Source organism: Tachyglossus aculeatus, chromosome 4 (assembly GCF_015852505.1).
Source record: "Tachyglossus aculeatus isolate mTacAcu1 chromosome 4, mTacAcu1.pri, whole genome shotgun sequence".
Lineage (NCBI taxonomy): Eukaryota > Metazoa > Chordata > Mammalia > Monotremata > Tachyglossidae > Tachyglossus > Tachyglossus aculeatus.
The window spans coordinates 64,848,292-64,865,711 of record NC_052069.1 but is presented as its reverse complement, the minus strand read 5'-3'; the positions used below and the strand labels follow the sequence as shown (position 1 = coordinate 64,865,711).

Genomic DNA, 17,420 nt, shown 5'->3' with positions numbered 1-17,420 from the left:
GGAAGCCCCTTCATTTGTTACCCATTACCCATCAAGCCAAAAATCTCCTGACCATTGGTTTGAAGATTTTCCCATCAGCTCTCTCCCTCTTGCTTATCAATTTTCTACTTTCACCACACCCCTGTTACTATTCTTCATTCTTCCTAAACTAATCTTATTCCCAGTTCTCCTGCTTCTGACTCCTTGCTTCTGTCCCGCTTGCAGTTAATCAGTCAGTGGTATTCACTGAGCCCTTAGTATATGCAGAGCACTGTACTGAGTGCTTGGGAAAGTACAATAGAGTTTGTGGACTTGCTTACAGTCTACAGGAGGAGACGGCATTAGAAGAAATTACAGAGAGGGAAAATAGTAGAGTACAAGGATAAGTGACTGTTGGACTGGGGTTCATTCATTCATTCCATCACTTGTATATTGAGCATTTGTTGTGTGTAGGGCACTGTATGATTGCGAGAGTACAATATAACAGTGTGTAGAACAGTGCTTGGCACATAGTAAGTGCTTAATAAGTACCATAATTATTATAACAATAAATAGGCACATTCCCTGCCCACAACAAGCATACAGTTTATAGTATCCAAGTACTTAAGGGATATTTAGCCAAGTGCGTAGTTGACTCAGAGGGGAGGGCAGATAGAGGAAATGATGGCTTAGTCAGGGAAGGCCTGCCATTCACATTTCTTTCAAATCAATCTTACCGTAGTTCTCTCTATCTTGAAAGCCCTGGTGAAATCCTGCCTCCTCCATGGGGCTTTGCATGACTAATATTTTTTTCTTCCCAGGTCAGAGTCATTCCATTCTTTCAGCACCTGTGCACTCAGCTTCTTTAAGCACTTATATATATATATATATATATATATATATATATATATATATATATATATATATATATATGTATACGTACTCGACTGTTCAAGCACTTAGTCAACCGCATATCCATGTTTCCAGTCTCTTTTTCTGCCCATATTTAAATTATTTTGTCTGTCTACCCCCATTGGATTGTAATCCAGTGATTATCTTTATCTCTGCTGTGCTCTCCCATGGATTTGCTACAGGGCTGCCCAGAACAGATGATCAGTGAACGCTACTGATTGATTTAATTTAATCAAGATTTTAAACAAATCTTGATTTAATTTAATCAAAATTTTAAGCAAATTTACATTTGAAAACTTTCACACAGATTGACTTTTTTTGTTACATGGCAAAGTGTTTGGAAGCCCCCATTGCTTTTATACAGCATTATAGTTCATATTACTTGTTGAGTATTAATCTATTTATTGACTAGCTTATCCTTTGAATAGTATCAATCCAAATGCCACTACAAAGACTGTAATGTGTGGTTCATCTCACTGGTTTTCTAAATTTATTTTCTAATTGTTTGTATTCACCTTTTTCCCTTTTCCCCTGCTACCCCTAGACTTGTAATTGCTTACTACTTCATCTTTATCGTGGTGTTTTATGGTTTTTGGAAAGAAATCCAGGTGCATGTATTCTGTTTTTACTTGAAATACTGGACTTGTTTTTCTCTATGTGAACAATTGAGGAGTTGTTAAGATGTATGGTACTAGTTAAATAAAAAAGTTATTATTTGGTCATCATTCATTTATTCATTTATTCAATCAATTGTATTTATTGAGTGCTTACAGTGAGCAGAGCACTGTACTAAGCACTTGGAAAGTACAATACAACAATAGTGACAATATCTGCCCATAACGAGTTCACAGTCTAGAGTCTATTCATTAGAATGATGCTCAGTGCTTAGAACAGTGCTTGGCACACAGAAGCGCTTAACAAATACAATCATTATTATTTATCCAGCACATTACCTAGAACTGCAGTATCTTTATCCAGCACAATGCCTAGAATCCTAAAACAAGAGAAATGGAAGGGCCTTTTAGAAAGTACTAAGCATAGCCCCCTCTCTCCAGTTAAGAGAACAGTTAAACCGGCTATGGCAGGTTTTTATCTTTGTTTTCCTTTAATATCATGAATAATGGAAGTTTTACAAACTAGGCTCTGCACACAGAAAGTGCTCAATAAATCAGATTGATTGATTGATTGAAAATTTAAAGTTTGAGAAGTGCTTCCTTCCATCCTAATGAAATCTCTTTTATTTAAATTCATTTGGCATGTGTGTGGACAACAACCCGGTTTGCATTTATTCTCTTGTACTGTACTCTCCCAAGCACATAGAACATTTTATGCCAAGCTCTCAGCACATAGTGAGTGCTCAATAAATACCATTGACTGATTGAAGCCTAGATATTAAATCATCCAGTAGCATTCTCTTCTGTGGACTAAACAATCCCAGGCGCTTTTAATCTTTGTCATGTATTTTCCATACCATCATTTTCAAAGAGTGGTGACTAAGAGTAGACAGCAGTATGGACTGTCATGAAGGTCTGACCTAGGCAGAGTAAAGCAGAAAGATTACTTCTTATCAATTGTATGCAATTCTCCTATTTATTTGCTGTTTTGGCTTCCTTAATGATGGCTCCCTTGCTCTTCTGCAATTTCTGGTTTTCCCCACATATTACCTTATTCCATGAAACTTTAAAAGGAGAAGAGAGGCCTGGATGGAGCTAGATGCTATGCCTGAAACTTTTGATGCGGGTAAATTAGATCATGGTGCTTTTATTTCACTGCACGCACTTTGTAGCACAGAGGATATTTCAGGGCGCAGGAAAGAATTTCTCAAAAGGAATTAAAAAGCTCAAAGTCATACTCCTGATTTTGTGTGGTTTTTAAGGTATGTTTAGAAGCATGACTGGTTTCTCAAGAAAAAAACTGGAAAAAGGAATGAAAGCATCAATTTATGTGATATTTTACTTACCCCATGAAGGGTGTTTCAATATACTACAGATGAATAAAGGCTGAGAACCAAAATTTGCTTTTCAGTTGGCCCATGCGGCTCTCAATTAAATCTCTGGATGCTGGGCCTTTACCTTTAGGCTGAATTGGACCCATTGATGTTTGCCAGTGGGCTGAATATTTGAAATCAGTTGGGAAAATAATTATCCTTTCTTCAAAAATTGTTTAAAGTATCTTTCTCTTTCGAAGCTGGAAAAGACAGTGATTGTCTTTACAAAAGCATTGGATATGGTAATACAATAGAATTTTACTTAGGAACATTTTGCGGTTGTGATATTGCTAGCAGGGTGGTAGTATAAGGTTGGGCTCTATTTAAAAACAGACATTGGAAATCTCACACTGAATTCTCCTGAGTGAACAATCCAGAGTTACCACATTATTTCCAAGTGTGATATCCTAAGAATTCAATGTCGAAAATTAGAGTTCTCGAACCGGATATTAAACCGCTTCATTTTCTGCGCAAGTACCACCTGCAGTTCGATGCTTGTTTCTTCCACACCTTACGCTAGCACCTTTCTCTTGTTCCTTAGATATTTCTTCAGCTTGTACCTCTTCAGAGTTCAAGATGGCTTCTGGCCTCAAAAAACAGCATATGTGTATTACCAGCACTGTCACTAGCCCCCGCTGTGCATGGATCATCACCTTTGATTTATTTCTGCCTCTCTATAATTCTTTAGACTTAAATGATTCTGCATTGTGTTTTCAACCATAGGAACAACTCATTCAAGTGATTTTCAGCTCAATATGCCGTCCTGTTCGACATAGGAATTTCAAATCCTCGAAAGAACTGCTGCAAAAGTTTTGTAGTGCTTATTTGAAACATATTTAACACCCCTTTTACAAACGGATGAATTTGAAATGTATTTGTCGATTCTCTTCAATCCTCTCTCTTCTACCTTTCCGTGCACTCTCACCTCTCCCATCTACTCCTGTTTTATGTTTTTAAAATCTTTGTTTTATTGATTTTTTAAAGCCCTCTGCTTGAATCCATTGTCATCTCAGCCATTAACTCTGTTTTGTGGATCTGCGTCCTTGTCTGTCGGCCGTGGATCTATCCATGTTTCTCGTTATTTCGGTACTTACCACAGTCGTTTCACCTCAGTGCCTCTATCTTTATGCATCTTAATTAATCAATCATATTTATTGAGTACTTACTATGCGCAGAGCACTGTACTAAGTACTTAGGAGAGTACAGAACAACATAATTAGCTTAATTTCACTGCTATCTCTGCATCTGCCTTTTTGTATCTCTGTCTATTTAATATCTTTGTATCTGCTTCTACTTTATCCACCTATATCTCCTATCACTCTCTTCCTTTCTTCCTCTGCCCATGTCATTTTTAAAAATGGTATTTGTTAAGCACTTACTATGTGCCAGGCACTGTACTAAGAGCTGAAGTAGATACAAGGTAGCCAGGTTGGACATGGTCCATGTCCCACATGGGGCTCACAGTCTTAATACCCATTTTACAGATAAAGGAACTGAGGTAGCACACTAGACAAGTGGCGGAGCTGGGATTAGAATCCAGGTCTTTGTGATTCCCCGGCCCTTGCTTTATCCACTAGACAACACTACTTATCATTGCCTCTCCTTATTAGGTTAGATTTCTTTATCTGTATCTGCTCTCTCTGAATATTTATCCTTTCTGTCTCGCAGTTTTTGGAGGTCTCTGTCCCTACGCAGTTTTTTACACTATAATAATAATGATGGCATTTGTTAAGCGCTTACTATGTGCAAAGCACTGTTCTATGTTCTCTGGGTGGGCTCTACCAACGTGTGTGCCTCTCATCTCCTCCAAAATCCAGATTCTTACCATTTTTCCTTCTGCTCCGTTCTGTTCTATTTTCTCATCACAGACAGCCTTACTCTATCCCTTTGTGACTGCTCCTCTTTTATCCTTGTATTTTCCTGCCTCCACTTCTAGGAGTTGGAATACTTATTGTTGGAAACTTACTGTTTCCATCTTACACATTCACAATACTTGGATTGTTTATGAAAGGAGGGAGCCTTCGGCTGATTATGGAGAATTTTCATGACATTCATCCTAGAGATACTCTACTGAATTTGGTTTTTCATCAAATAATGTAATCTATTGCCGCACACTAAATTGAGCACTATAACTTCTCTATTACTACACCTAAGACCTTGATTGGAAATCAGAGTCAATATTAGTCCTCTTTTCCCTGGTGTTTATCTCCCTACAAATAGATATCTCTGAGATAACACTTGCTTTAGGAGACTTGAGCAGTGAGCGTCGTTCTCTGAGGTGCATATGAATGTGCACTTTCCATTTAGGGAGCTCTGATTCAACCAACATGAAATCACATTCTTTTTTGTTGTGATGGTTGATTTGTTTTAAAATAAACAAGCTATAAAGAAAGTTCCCTCATGGTACGGAGCTGTGTAAATGCATGCGACATACAAGAACCTGGAAGGAATCCTTTTAGAATAAATAATAGTGGTTTTTATTTATATATTTTTATAGATCACCACTCTTCCCATCTCCAAAGCCTTTTTAAAATCACATCTCCTCTAAGAGGGGTTCCCAAACTAAGCCCTCATTTCCCTTACTCCCTCTCCCTTCTCTGCCGCCCTTGGATTTAATAATAATAATAATAAAGGTATTTGTTAAGCGCTTGCTGTGTGTTGAGCACTGTTCTGAATGCTGCCCACCCTCAGCTCCACAGCATTTGTGTACATACTGTAATTTATTTTCATGTCTTCGTCTCCTTTTAGACTCTAAGCTCCACTGGGCAGGGAACATGCACAACAACTGTGTTACATTGTACTCTCCCAAGTGCTTAATAGAGTGCTCTGCACACAGTTGAGTGCTTAGTAAATGTGATTCATTGATTGATTATTTCTTCTTCGTAATAATAATAATAATAATAATTGTGGAATTTGTTAAGTGTTAGTGCTTACTATGTGCCAAGCACTCTGCTAAACACTGGAGTAGATATATAATAATCACATCCCACTTGGGGTACACAAACACTTGCTGTGTGCCAAACACTGTCCTAAATCAATTAAACCCTGGGGTGGGTTGAAGATGATCAGGCTGGGCACAGTCCCTCTCCCACATGAGGCTCAGAGTCCAAGGGGAGGGAACACAGATATTTAATACTCCCATTTTGCAGATGAGGAAATTGAGACACTGAGAGGTTAAGTGATTTCCCCAAAATCACACTGTAGGCAATTGGCCTACAGAGGATTAAACAAGAGTAAATGTGTATAAAGTGCAGCAGTAGGGAGATTGTTTGGACATAGGAATTTTTTTCATTAAGTGTTAAAATGCAGGCATAGGCAACTGAGGTAGATTGCAGATTCTTAATCAGTCGTCTTAAGTGCTTACTGTGTTCAGAGCACTGTACTAAGCTCTTGAGAGAGTACAACATAACAATATAACAAACACAGTCCTTGCTCACAATGAGCTTACAGTCTAGAGGGGGAGACAGACATTAATATGAATAAATAATTATGAATATGTACATAAATACTGTGGGGCTTGGGACGGGGGCATGGTGGATAAAAGAAGCAAGTCAGGGTGATGCAGAAGGGAGTGAGAAAAGAAGAACTGAGGGCTTAGTCAGGAAAGGCCTCTTGGAAATGTGCCTTCAGTAAGACTTTGAAGGTGGGGACACTAATAGTCTGTTGGATATGAAGTGGGAGGGCGTTCCACGCCAGAGGCAGGATGTGGGCGAGAGGTCGGCGGTGAGATAGATGAGATCGAGGTACAGTGAGTAGGTTGGTATTAGAGTCTTCATCAGTGAAGATTTGTGAACAGAAATCCATTCATCCTTTAAGTTTATTCTCGTATCAATCTAGAGTTGCGGCAAGGGGGCTGGATTTGGTGACCTCAAACAGTTTCTTCTATCTCTCTGATTTTGTCATTTAAAAGTTCAGCAAGATACTTTTATTTACTTTTACAATGGACATTGCCAAAGTGCAATCAAAGCTCAGATATATTCAATTGAAACTATTAGACAGGAAATAATGGGGACTGTGTCTGTTATATTGTTATATTGTACTCTACCGAGCACTTAGTAAAGTGCTCTGCACACAGTAAGTACTCAATAAGTTTGATTGATTGATTTTTTTTTCCCTTGGGGACCTTTGGCATTTTAGGCCTGTGAATTTGAACTAAGAATTCAGTGTAGCAGCTTTAGTAGTTGAGTGCCCAGTAAGATCTATGCGATGATTACAAATGTAGTATAACCAGTTCATGAAGGAGAGCTATCTGGCCCTCTTTAAAGAAAAGATGTGACTTGTTTTGTAGAAGATATACTCTGATGCAAAGGGCATAAAGTAAATTTTTCTGAATTTGTCCATTTCTTAAGAGATAATAATAATAACAATAATGGTATTTGTTACGGACTTACTATGTGTCAAGCACTGTTCTAAGTGCTGGGGTAGAGACAAGCTAATTAGGTTGGACACGGTCCCTGTACCACATGGGGCTCACAGTTTTAATCCCCATTTTACAGATGAGGTAACTGAGGCACAGGGAAGTTAAATGACTTGCCTAAGGCCACACAGCAGATAAGCAGTGCAGCTGGGATTAGAACCCAGGTCCTTCTGAATCCCAGGCCCGTGCTCTACCCACTAGGCTATCGGGAACTTTACAGGTCAATTGTACTTACATTATCAGTGAACAAATATGTTTTTGTTGCTCTGTCACTGCATCAGTACTGAAATAAGCAGATCCCCATCGGTTTCAAAATAAACAGGAATGTTTATTAAGTTTCATCCTACTTGACCCTTAAATTTCCAATCAAGCTTCCACCCTCTCCTAAAAAAGATACCTTCCCTTGACCCCATGGCTCACTCCAATCTCTTTGAGCGAGCTGTCTAGATGTGCTGTCGCCACTTCCTCCCCTCCAATTCTTTCCTTGACCCCCCTGCAATATGGATTCTGCTCCCTTCACTCCACAGAAACTGCCCTATCAAAGGTAGCCAGTGATCTCCTTACCGCCAAATCCAACGGCCTCTAAGCCATCCTAATCATCCTCAGCCTCTAAGATGCCTCTGATAGTGTTGACAACCCCCTTCTCCTAGTCTTGGCTTCAGTCCGGTCTTGGCTTCAGTGACATTGTCCTCTCCTAGTTCTCCTCCTAGCTCTCTGGGAGCTCATGTTCAGTCTCTTTCGTGGGCTCCTCCTCTGCCTCCCAGCCTCTATCTGTGGGAGTCCTCAAGGCTCAGTTCTGCATTCCCTTTTATTCTCCATTTACACCCACTCCCTTGGAAAACTCAGTCACTCCCATGGCTTCAACTACCACCTCTTTGCGGATGATACCCAAATCTACATCTCCAGCCCTGATATCTCTCCTCTCGAAGTTCATGTTTCCTCTTGCCTTAAAGACATCTCTACTTGGATGTCCCTCTGACACCTCAAACTAAATATGTTGAAAACAGAACTCCTTAACTTCCCACCCAAACCCTGTCCTCCCACTGACTTTCCCATCACTGTAGGCAGCATCACCGTCCTCCCGTATCACAAGCCCGTAAACTTGGTGTTATCCTAGACTCATATCTCTGATTCAACCCACATATTCAATCTGTCACTAAATTCTATTAGTTCAACCTCACAATATTGCTAAAATTCACCTCTCCCTCTCCATCCAAATTGCTACCACATTAAACCAAGCACTTATCCTCTCCTACCTTGATTACCACATCAGCTTCTTGCTGTTCTCCCTACCTCGGTCTCTGCCCACTCCAGTCCATTCTTCACTCTGCTTCCTGGATTATTTTGCTACAGAAATATTCAGTTCACGTTTTCCCACTCCTCAAGAGCATCCAGTGGTTGCTTGTCCACCTCCACATTAAACAGAAACTTCTTACCATCGGCTTTAAAGCACTCAATCACCTTACCCCCTTCTACCTTACCTCCCTTACCTCTCTGATTTCCTAGGACAACCCAGCCTGCTCGTTTTACATCTCTAATGCCAACCTGCTAATCTATCACAGCTAATCAATCACAATTGATTAATCAGTTGTATTCAGTGAGTGCTTACTGTGTGCACTAAGTGCACACTGTACTAAGTGCTTGGGAGAGTACCACACAACAATATAGCAGACATATAGCTGTGCATATACCTATAATTCTATTTATTCTGACAGTTTTGACACCCGTCTACTTGTTTTGTTTTGTTGTCTGTCTCCCCCTTCTAGACTGTGAGCCCGTTGTTCGGTAGGAACCATCTCTATATGTTGCCGACTTGTACTTCCCAAGTGCTGAGTACTGTGCTCTGCACACAGTAGGCTCTCAATAAATACGATTGAATGAATGAATGCACATTCCCTACCCATAGTTCACTTACAATATAGAGGGAGGGAGACAGACATTAATATAAATAAATTACAGATAAATGCTTTAATGAGAGATTTTTAAATAAATTACAGATATGTAAATAAATTACTAATATTGGTTGTTCTTCATAACAAGGGTAAGAACCCTTCCTAACTCCTTCCCTTCCTCTTCCCATGACCTCTTAATCCTCTCCCTCTCCTCACTCCATCTTCAATGAGTCAGAGGGAGAGAAAGAAGAAAATCCAATGCTCTATTCTCACTTGCAGGCTATCTTCTTATTGCTTCCTCATGAAGGTTCCCACCATTGATTTCAAGAGGTAAAGCTGATAATTAGGCCATCGGTCATATGAAGATAAAATTCACCATTTTCTCCCTCGTATAATTCATTCTTTCGTGATTACCCTTGCCCTGAATATTGGTAGTTCTTCTCAAGTAATATTCACTGAACTTTGTTTTGTTAGCAAAAGAAAAAAAGAAGGTGAAAAGTCAGTGCTTTTTGTGTAAATTTGGCATATCTAGGTTAAATACTTTTTCTGAATGATCCCCCAGCCCAAATGTAAATGTTTCTATGTGCCTTGTGTGTATGATTTATGTGAATTTTCATTTCCAAAGACTAATGGTTCCGTGCTCGGTGCTTTAGAACAAAGTATATTTAACCCATATAACTATCTTTTCCTGGTAAATTATGACTTTATTAGCTATTTATTGTCTAGGGACATTTAGTGTTTAATAAATGAGTGTTCCTACTGTAGTTTGCATATGTAGCCAATATGTGACTTCAAAGAAGTACTGTAAAATGTGAAGTTTATAACTTTTTGTCAAGTCATCAAGCTAATCTTAATGAGGGTAGAGATATTTTTTTTTTGCCTACCTAAGTGTTTCTGAGTTTACCTCTGCAGAATTTGCAACACTATTTTTCTCCTCCTCTTTCTCTTGCCCGTCATTGGAGGCTTCAGTTTGTATTGCAGTTACGGTGTTATTCTAAGGCTAAACTCCGTAAAATGCTAGCATTTGTTCTTCTTTTTCCCTATCATCAATCTTTCACACTCCTATCAAACCCCTAATGTATCAGCAGGTTTCCCAGAGCTACTGGTTAAAATTACCTTTGCTTTTGGTAAACTATGAACCTTCAAACCTCAGTGTTTTCAGCTGCCCCCTGTGGATTCTGTGAAGCCTGTTTCTGGCACATTACTCAATGCCAGGTACTTGCTTTATGTCTTAAAGCAACAATAGGTATATATTTATAACCAGTTCCGAGTCCTTTACTCTTAAACCTTTTACTCCTTTCCTTAAATAGAGAGAGTAAATCTGAACCCCACATCTTGTGTCTTATATGTAAAAGAGGCTTACTAGTTTGGAAGGCATTATTTTGTTGAGAAATCTCAAGCATCAATCTCGTTAATCTGGAGCCTTTGCCATTTGTAAAAGGTATGAGTAGGATTGTAGGATTGTTTGCATTCTGCATTGCTTTTAAATTGGTAAATTTACATATCTGGTTGGTTCCCTTTATTCATCCCTCCTCCCTGCCCTACAGCACTTATGTACTTATCTGTAATTAATTAATTCATTAATTAATTTATATTAATGTCTGTCTCCCGCTCCAGACCATAAGCTTGTTGTGAGCAGGGAATGTGTCTTTTTATTGTTGTATTGTACTCTCCAAGAGCTCTGCACAAAGTAAGTGCTCAAGCGCATAGTACAGTGCTCTGCGCACAGTAAGCGCTCAATAAATACGATTGAATGAATGAGTAAATATGATCAAATGAATGAATGAGTGAACTGGTGTTCATATATAGAATTTGGCAAGAAGGGTCATTCAACACTTGTTCTCTTTAGGCATTTCTAAATTAATTTCCTTTTTCATTCCAATTCATTTTTTCTCTGTTACTTTTGGAGAGACCACCCCAATTCCTTTGCCCATTGTTAATCAAAGCGAAGCTCTAAAGTACGTATATTGCTTATAAACAACTTTTAGTCCAAGACTTCCTTTCCTTGTTTTTCTTAACTCTTTATTTTGATGCTGGAAGCCATAGCTGCCATGGTTCCTGAACTGAGAATAGCTCCTTTCCCATGATCTAGTTACCAGATGACATTCGTGACTCACACATAAAGATGTTTTTGAAAGCTAAAACAAAACACAACAAACTTTACGAACTAAGTTAGTGGTAAAATGTGCCACATAGTCAAGGCTCTCTTTCTCCAAGCCAATCACTGCGATATTATTCCAGTGCGAGATGATAGGAAGCTCTAGTTTGTTAATGCAAAGATAATAAGGCATCTCACTTTGAAAATCAAGTATATGATTCACATTGATCTGTATTTTTTTTTAGATATTTGGAAAGCAATTTGATTTTGAAAAGCAGCAACTAAAAACAAAAAGCCAAGGATTTAGCATTCAGTCAGTAAAACTACCCAACTTAAATTTGTTCTCTGACATAACAGTATTGGGAATAATAGGACCTTTCATTTCTCTAGTGCCTTTGAAAAGCTTAAATCTTGGAAGGGCCAGGTTTGTCTGTCGTCATAATATGGATTGAGAAACTGAAGTTCAGAAAGGTTGAGACTTGTCCTAGGTCACAGAATTAGCCAATATGGGGCTAGTGACTAGAGTCTTCATCACTGTTATCCCAGGGTTAGATCTGTGGATGAGATAAGATCATTTTTTAAATCATTTGTTTCTCAAACTGATATATTCTTGTTCTTTTGTAAAAGAATCTTATGTTTTCAATGACTATCGTAGATGTACGGATCCCATTTTTTAAAGCAGGAAAATTGAAAATCAGGGGTTATACAGTTTATATATTTGCTTATTCTATTTTTTTTTTTGTATTTGATATGTGCTTACTATGTGCCAGGCACTGTACTAAGGGCTGGGGTAGATACAAGCTAATCAGATTGGACACAGTCCATGTCCCATATGGGGCTCACAGACTTCAGTGGGGCTTCCAATAGAGTTATCAAATGAAGCACCTTGAAATAAGGATAAGAAAACATACAGTTTGTTTGGATAGCTCACAATGAACTATGAACATTGAGGTGGTCTCAGTCAATTCTTGTGGAAATTTAAAAACCAAGTTATGTGGGATTTCTTCTTTATGACCTCTTGTAGAGGTACTGAGAGGTCTGTAAGTTTTTGTGTACTTTTACAATGTATCTGCTCCTCCATTTTTTAGTACTCAGTGTTTTGTTTTTTGTTTTTTTTTTCAGTGGGTACACCTTATTACATGTCTCCAGAGAGGATACATGAAAATGGATACAACTTCAAATCTGACATCTGGTCTCTCGGCTGTCTACTCTATGAGGTAACATTGATAAATCCAATAAGCCTGAATATTGTGTTCATACTTTATGTAGTGACGATGTATCTATCTAAAGGTCCACTTGTATACTGTACTTCTTGGCAATATATGGCAGAAGATGAGTATATAATTGTATAAGCAAATACTTCACATTATGGAATTTGAAGCACTGAATTTGTTCATGAATTGAATTTGAATTCATATAGAAATTTCAAAATAATTAACATACGTGATTAAAGCTATACGTATTTGGCATCTAGTCATCTTATTTTTAAAAAATTATATTTTATACGTTGTTGCAGCTAACTTTTTATCTCAAATCCTTAACAGCATTTCAGCAGGTAATGAAAGTGATCGTTTTCCTGACTACCTTTGAAACACTTTGACTAGATTCAAATAGAAATTTATCGCTTTAGTAAAAAGGCAGCCCAAGAGTAAGAGAAGAACAGAAATGTAGTCAGGAACCAAAATGAACAGAATGTTCCAATCGTAGTGTTCTATGAACAGGATTCATTTGTTTTCAGTTTCCTGAAATTCTGGTTTGATAGTAAATGAGCAGGCTGTACTGCTGCTTGGAAAAAATTATTTTGTTCCAGTTATAGTGGTGTAACTGAACTCTGATGTTACTAAAAAAAATTGACTTGCTTTCTCTTTGGTCTTTTATGTAAATTATCTAATAAGCATAAGACATTGAAGGTTTTTAAATATCCATGTGGTGTTTGTGATAGGAGAAGGAAAAAGCAAAGTAGCAATGTATTCAGGGAATGCAGCATAAGTTGAAAAATTAATTTACATAGAATGAAGTTCTCCAAATTCTATTTTACAGTGAAAATACATTACTTGGGGGGAAAATTAAGCTCCAAGTAACCTCTGAGGCAACTTTGAGATGAAGTTCATTTTAAATTTTAACCTACTTGCTAAATGACTTATACATAAAATCAGTTTGGTATTTTATTGTATTCGTAATGACAAAAATCTAAAAGCCTCCCCATGGAAGTTGATTTACATTTTATATTTTCAGAAATTTCATTTCTGGTTCTAATGTAGAAACGTACTGTAGGGTATAGATGAGATCCTCTGATTTGATGAGCCTGCAAACACTTGGAATTTATTTTTATTACTGTAATTTGAACTTGAAGTAAAAGCCTCCACCAGTTTTTCTTAATCAGTAAATAATGCCTATGTCGTCTATCAAATGGTGATTATATAATATGTTCAAAGTGTACTGCATATATTTAGGAACTTGTAAAGGTTTTCAAGTTTATTTTTGTTGCTGTTGCTAAAATGAATTTTAAAGGACCACTGTTAGACTCACGTAACTGAAAAATCATTCCAGTATCCCTGAGAGCAGATTTCATTGTTTTGACTTTCAGGCTGTTATAGGAATACAAAATATAAAAATTAATTCAGGAAACATAACATATGTGAACCGTTCCTCAGACAATAGTATAATTACAGTAATTTTGTGATCATATCAGTATTTGGTAGAACATAACTTTGTTACTCGACTTAGGTAAAATCCCGAGGAGTCATAATTAAGAGCATGACTAAAAACAATTTTACATTTTAGGTGTTTGAGACACTTTTAGGCCAGATCCGCAAATAGTGCAGAACACAATTTTACCTTTTCTTTTAAATTTCATCACAGATTGATTCTCATTACAAAGATCAGATTCAAATTTTGATATAATACTGAAAACAGAAAACAAACCAAAAAATGCCCCCCAAACCTCTGGAGCTAGAAGTAGTGTCCTGAAAGTTTTGCCAAGCATTTTTTTTTTGTTTATTTGTTTCAAGAATATTCAAGCCTCCAATTCAAAATTGAAAAGTCCATCTATATTATTATTTGGCTTCAAAGAATGAACCCATTTTCAGACAACCCAGGGTCTAATTAAATTGCTCATCAAAGTAAAATCATACTAAATTTAAGACAATGGGGTCTTCTTCATCTCTCCATCTCACCCCTATTCTTTGCGTTTTTTTATCATTTCCTTCATAAAGTGCTTTCAAAATCAATTTCATTTTTGTTCATTTATTAGTTTCTGGATTTCCACCTAATAAAAGAAGTCTGGATGAACTATGGCACCTTTTGTCAAGGTGTAATTGACATTTATATTTCACCTCCTCTCTGTTAAACTGAGCTTCAGTATGACTTTAATGAATACAGTAGTGTAATTGAAATTCAAAACAATCATTGGAGAACACATCATCTTTGTTTTTAACTATATACCATTAGTGGTTTGCTAATAACAATGTAAAGCCAGGAAGCCTTTTTAAAGTATGTTTTAAACTCCCAAAATTAGACTTTCAAATATTCTCGATCGCTTAAAAAACACTAGCCGTGCAGTTTTAATTGATATGCAACAAAGTAGACTTTACTAATTAAAATCAAGATGCTGTGCTTTTGCTACATGGACCTTTACATGGAAAAGTAGGTTTTACACATTTCCTTTATTGTTCAGCGCAGCAATTGCATCCTTACAGGGTTGTAGGTTGGTGGCTTACAGTTCAAAAAAAAAGAGAGCTGCCACCAGCCCCGAAGACAGACAGTGGGCTTTCGTCCCTCAAACACCCCCAGAATACTAATCAGGAAAGTCAGACCCTGGAGGTCAGGGAGCAAGTCAATCATTCTAGCGATCGTCTCAGTGTGGAGGATCAAATTAGCCTGAAAAATTCAGCTGCTGGGAGGAGAGGGCGAGCAGCTGTCAGGGGCAGCAGCGAGATGCACTAATGAACCAGATGAATAGTGCAAAAGCTTGAAAATAAAAACAGGACAGTTGACATTTTTCATCTGTCAAAGCAGGAGATGCATGAAAATATAGTATTCCTGTTTTAACTCCTTAGGGGACCGGCTTTTTTTTTTTTAACACTATGATGCATTCAGGCGAAAGTACTTTAATAAACTCCTGGTATACGAAAATGAATCTTTGTGCATTTACTTAGGTATTTTCACATAGGGAGAAATCCTGGGGTTGGTTTTGTTCATTAGAGAGGATTTTTAGCATTCTCTTTTCTGGTAAGTTATGTCATCTTGTAAGACTAAAATTATGGCTATGAGTAAAATTCGGCTTTGAGGAAATTCTTCTCGAGTGCGATGTTGTATCTGTTTTACGGCATTTAAATTTTTTCCCCCAGTTTCGTGAGTCAAAATGAAACAATCATTGCCAACCATTCTGCCTTTAATGTGGAACATAAGCAGCAGCCTCGTTAAATGAATTGAAAAGAAACGAAACCGTGCCGGGCACCTTTCACAGCCGGTTTCCACCGGTTACCGTGTGGGCCGAGGCTCCGAAGGAGTTAAAGCTATATCCGGAGGACCATAAGACAGATGAGAGCCATTTTCAGCTTGTCCTGTCCCTGCTGAAGCTCACTGAGTAGCACAGCATGGACTAGCGTGTTTCACACACACTCTGCCTGTCTGGGGAATGTACACATTGTCCTTCCAAAATCAAACTTATTAGCACATGTAGAAAAGGGTGACTGACTTTGGGGCAGTCCATGAAGCATTCAATGCCGCTGCGGTTCAAAGATTTAGGAGGCTGCGAACACGAGGCGAACATTTTACGTTGAATCTTTAAGTTGGTAATCCCACTTCCTGCTGCACTTGTTTGCACTTTAAATGTCAAGTTAGAGCGTTGTCTTAAAATAAACATTAGATGCCGTAATGTCATCTTCTAAGTTGTTCATTCCTTAAGCAGAATCCTCCTGAAAAAGGTTAGTCTTTTTTTGGTGGCCCAGTGAAACTGCCGCTATGCCTGGGTAGTTGAGCTTTCTGATTTGTTTAAGGTTTTCAGTCTATTCAAGCTATTATTGGTGTGTTTGGCCATGCTTGTAGACATAGCGTCTTTTATCCTTGGCTGAGATAAACAAAGGCCTTTTCCTATGATAAATCAAATTTACTTTTCAATTCATGTTTTTTAAACTCAAATTGTTATCTGGTTTTCATTAAACACTTAGCGATTGCATATTCTTTACATCAGACTCAATGCCGTGAATAGGATGCAAATCTGTTTTTAAAGTTTTCCTTACGATGGAATAAACGTGAGATTCTCTAGTCTGACACATCTTCCTTGTACTACAAAAAATAGACTCACCTGTTAGTTTTTAGTGAAATTGAAGGATTTTTTTAAAAGAGTTGTCTGCACTTTGCAGAATTTGAAATAGCTTTTTAGGCTCCCTTGCTAATTTTCCAAAAGGAGGTCATCAAAATTTTACATTCCATGATCACATTTAACATTCCATAAAATGTTTCACCGAGCCTTTTTATCTATTTGGGGAACCCACCCTGGAAGTTCTACCTGATGCGTAAGTTTTACTGATGTACTTCACAGATGGCTGCATTGCAAAGCCCATTCTACGGTGACAAAATGAACTTGTATTCTCTGTGTAAGAAAATAGAACAGTGCGACTACCCACCTCTTCCTTCAGACCACTATTCAGAAGAAGTAAGTCATTTTTCAATTCCCATTTCCTGCTATTTGTTTTAATTATACTTATTTTTTCCAGCGAAACAAATGAAGAGTATTGAGTGGCAGAATCATTGCTCTTAATATAGTTTGTATTCTGTTTGGGACTCTTCGGCTAGTTACTTGACTGTCATTGATCTTGTGGTGCATAGCCCAGTTTGCTGTGTTAAATGAGCTAGGTATCAGTATGAGTAACTCACTTGCCAGTTTATTCTGGCTAGCAAATTACAAAACTGTTCTGGAAACCCAGGTTCTATACTTCAGAAAAACTTCTGGGTAGTGATCACCCTGTTTGCTTTCCCATAGAGGTATATACTCCATTCTTAGTCTCCATTCTTAACTGTCTCTGAGACCATTAGGACACTAACAATAACAAAGAGCAGTTGGAAAATATTGTTGCTTTTTCCATTTCCTCCACTTTCTCTTTTTTTTTACTTCTCCCCAATCATCTCCCCTCCCTCCTGCCCCCAACCCTG

General features: G+C 37.8%; 1 protein-coding gene across 3 annotated transcripts in view; it reads left to right on the top strand.

The window, feature by feature from the left end:
• The window catches only part of NEK7 (NIMA related kinase 7), a 176,622-nt gene that overhangs the window by 133,139 nt on the left and 26,063 nt on the right, over window positions 1-17,420 (top strand). For all 3 annotated transcript variants that reach the window (XM_038745467.1, XM_038745466.1, XM_038745468.1), the window contains 2 exons: window positions 12,387-12,481; window positions 16,810-16,923. In XM_038745467.1, coding sequence (XP_038601395.1) covers window positions 12,387-12,481; window positions 16,810-16,923 — 209 coding nt within the window. The remainder of the gene's footprint in view (window positions 1-12,386; window positions 12,482-16,809; window positions 16,924-17,420) is intronic.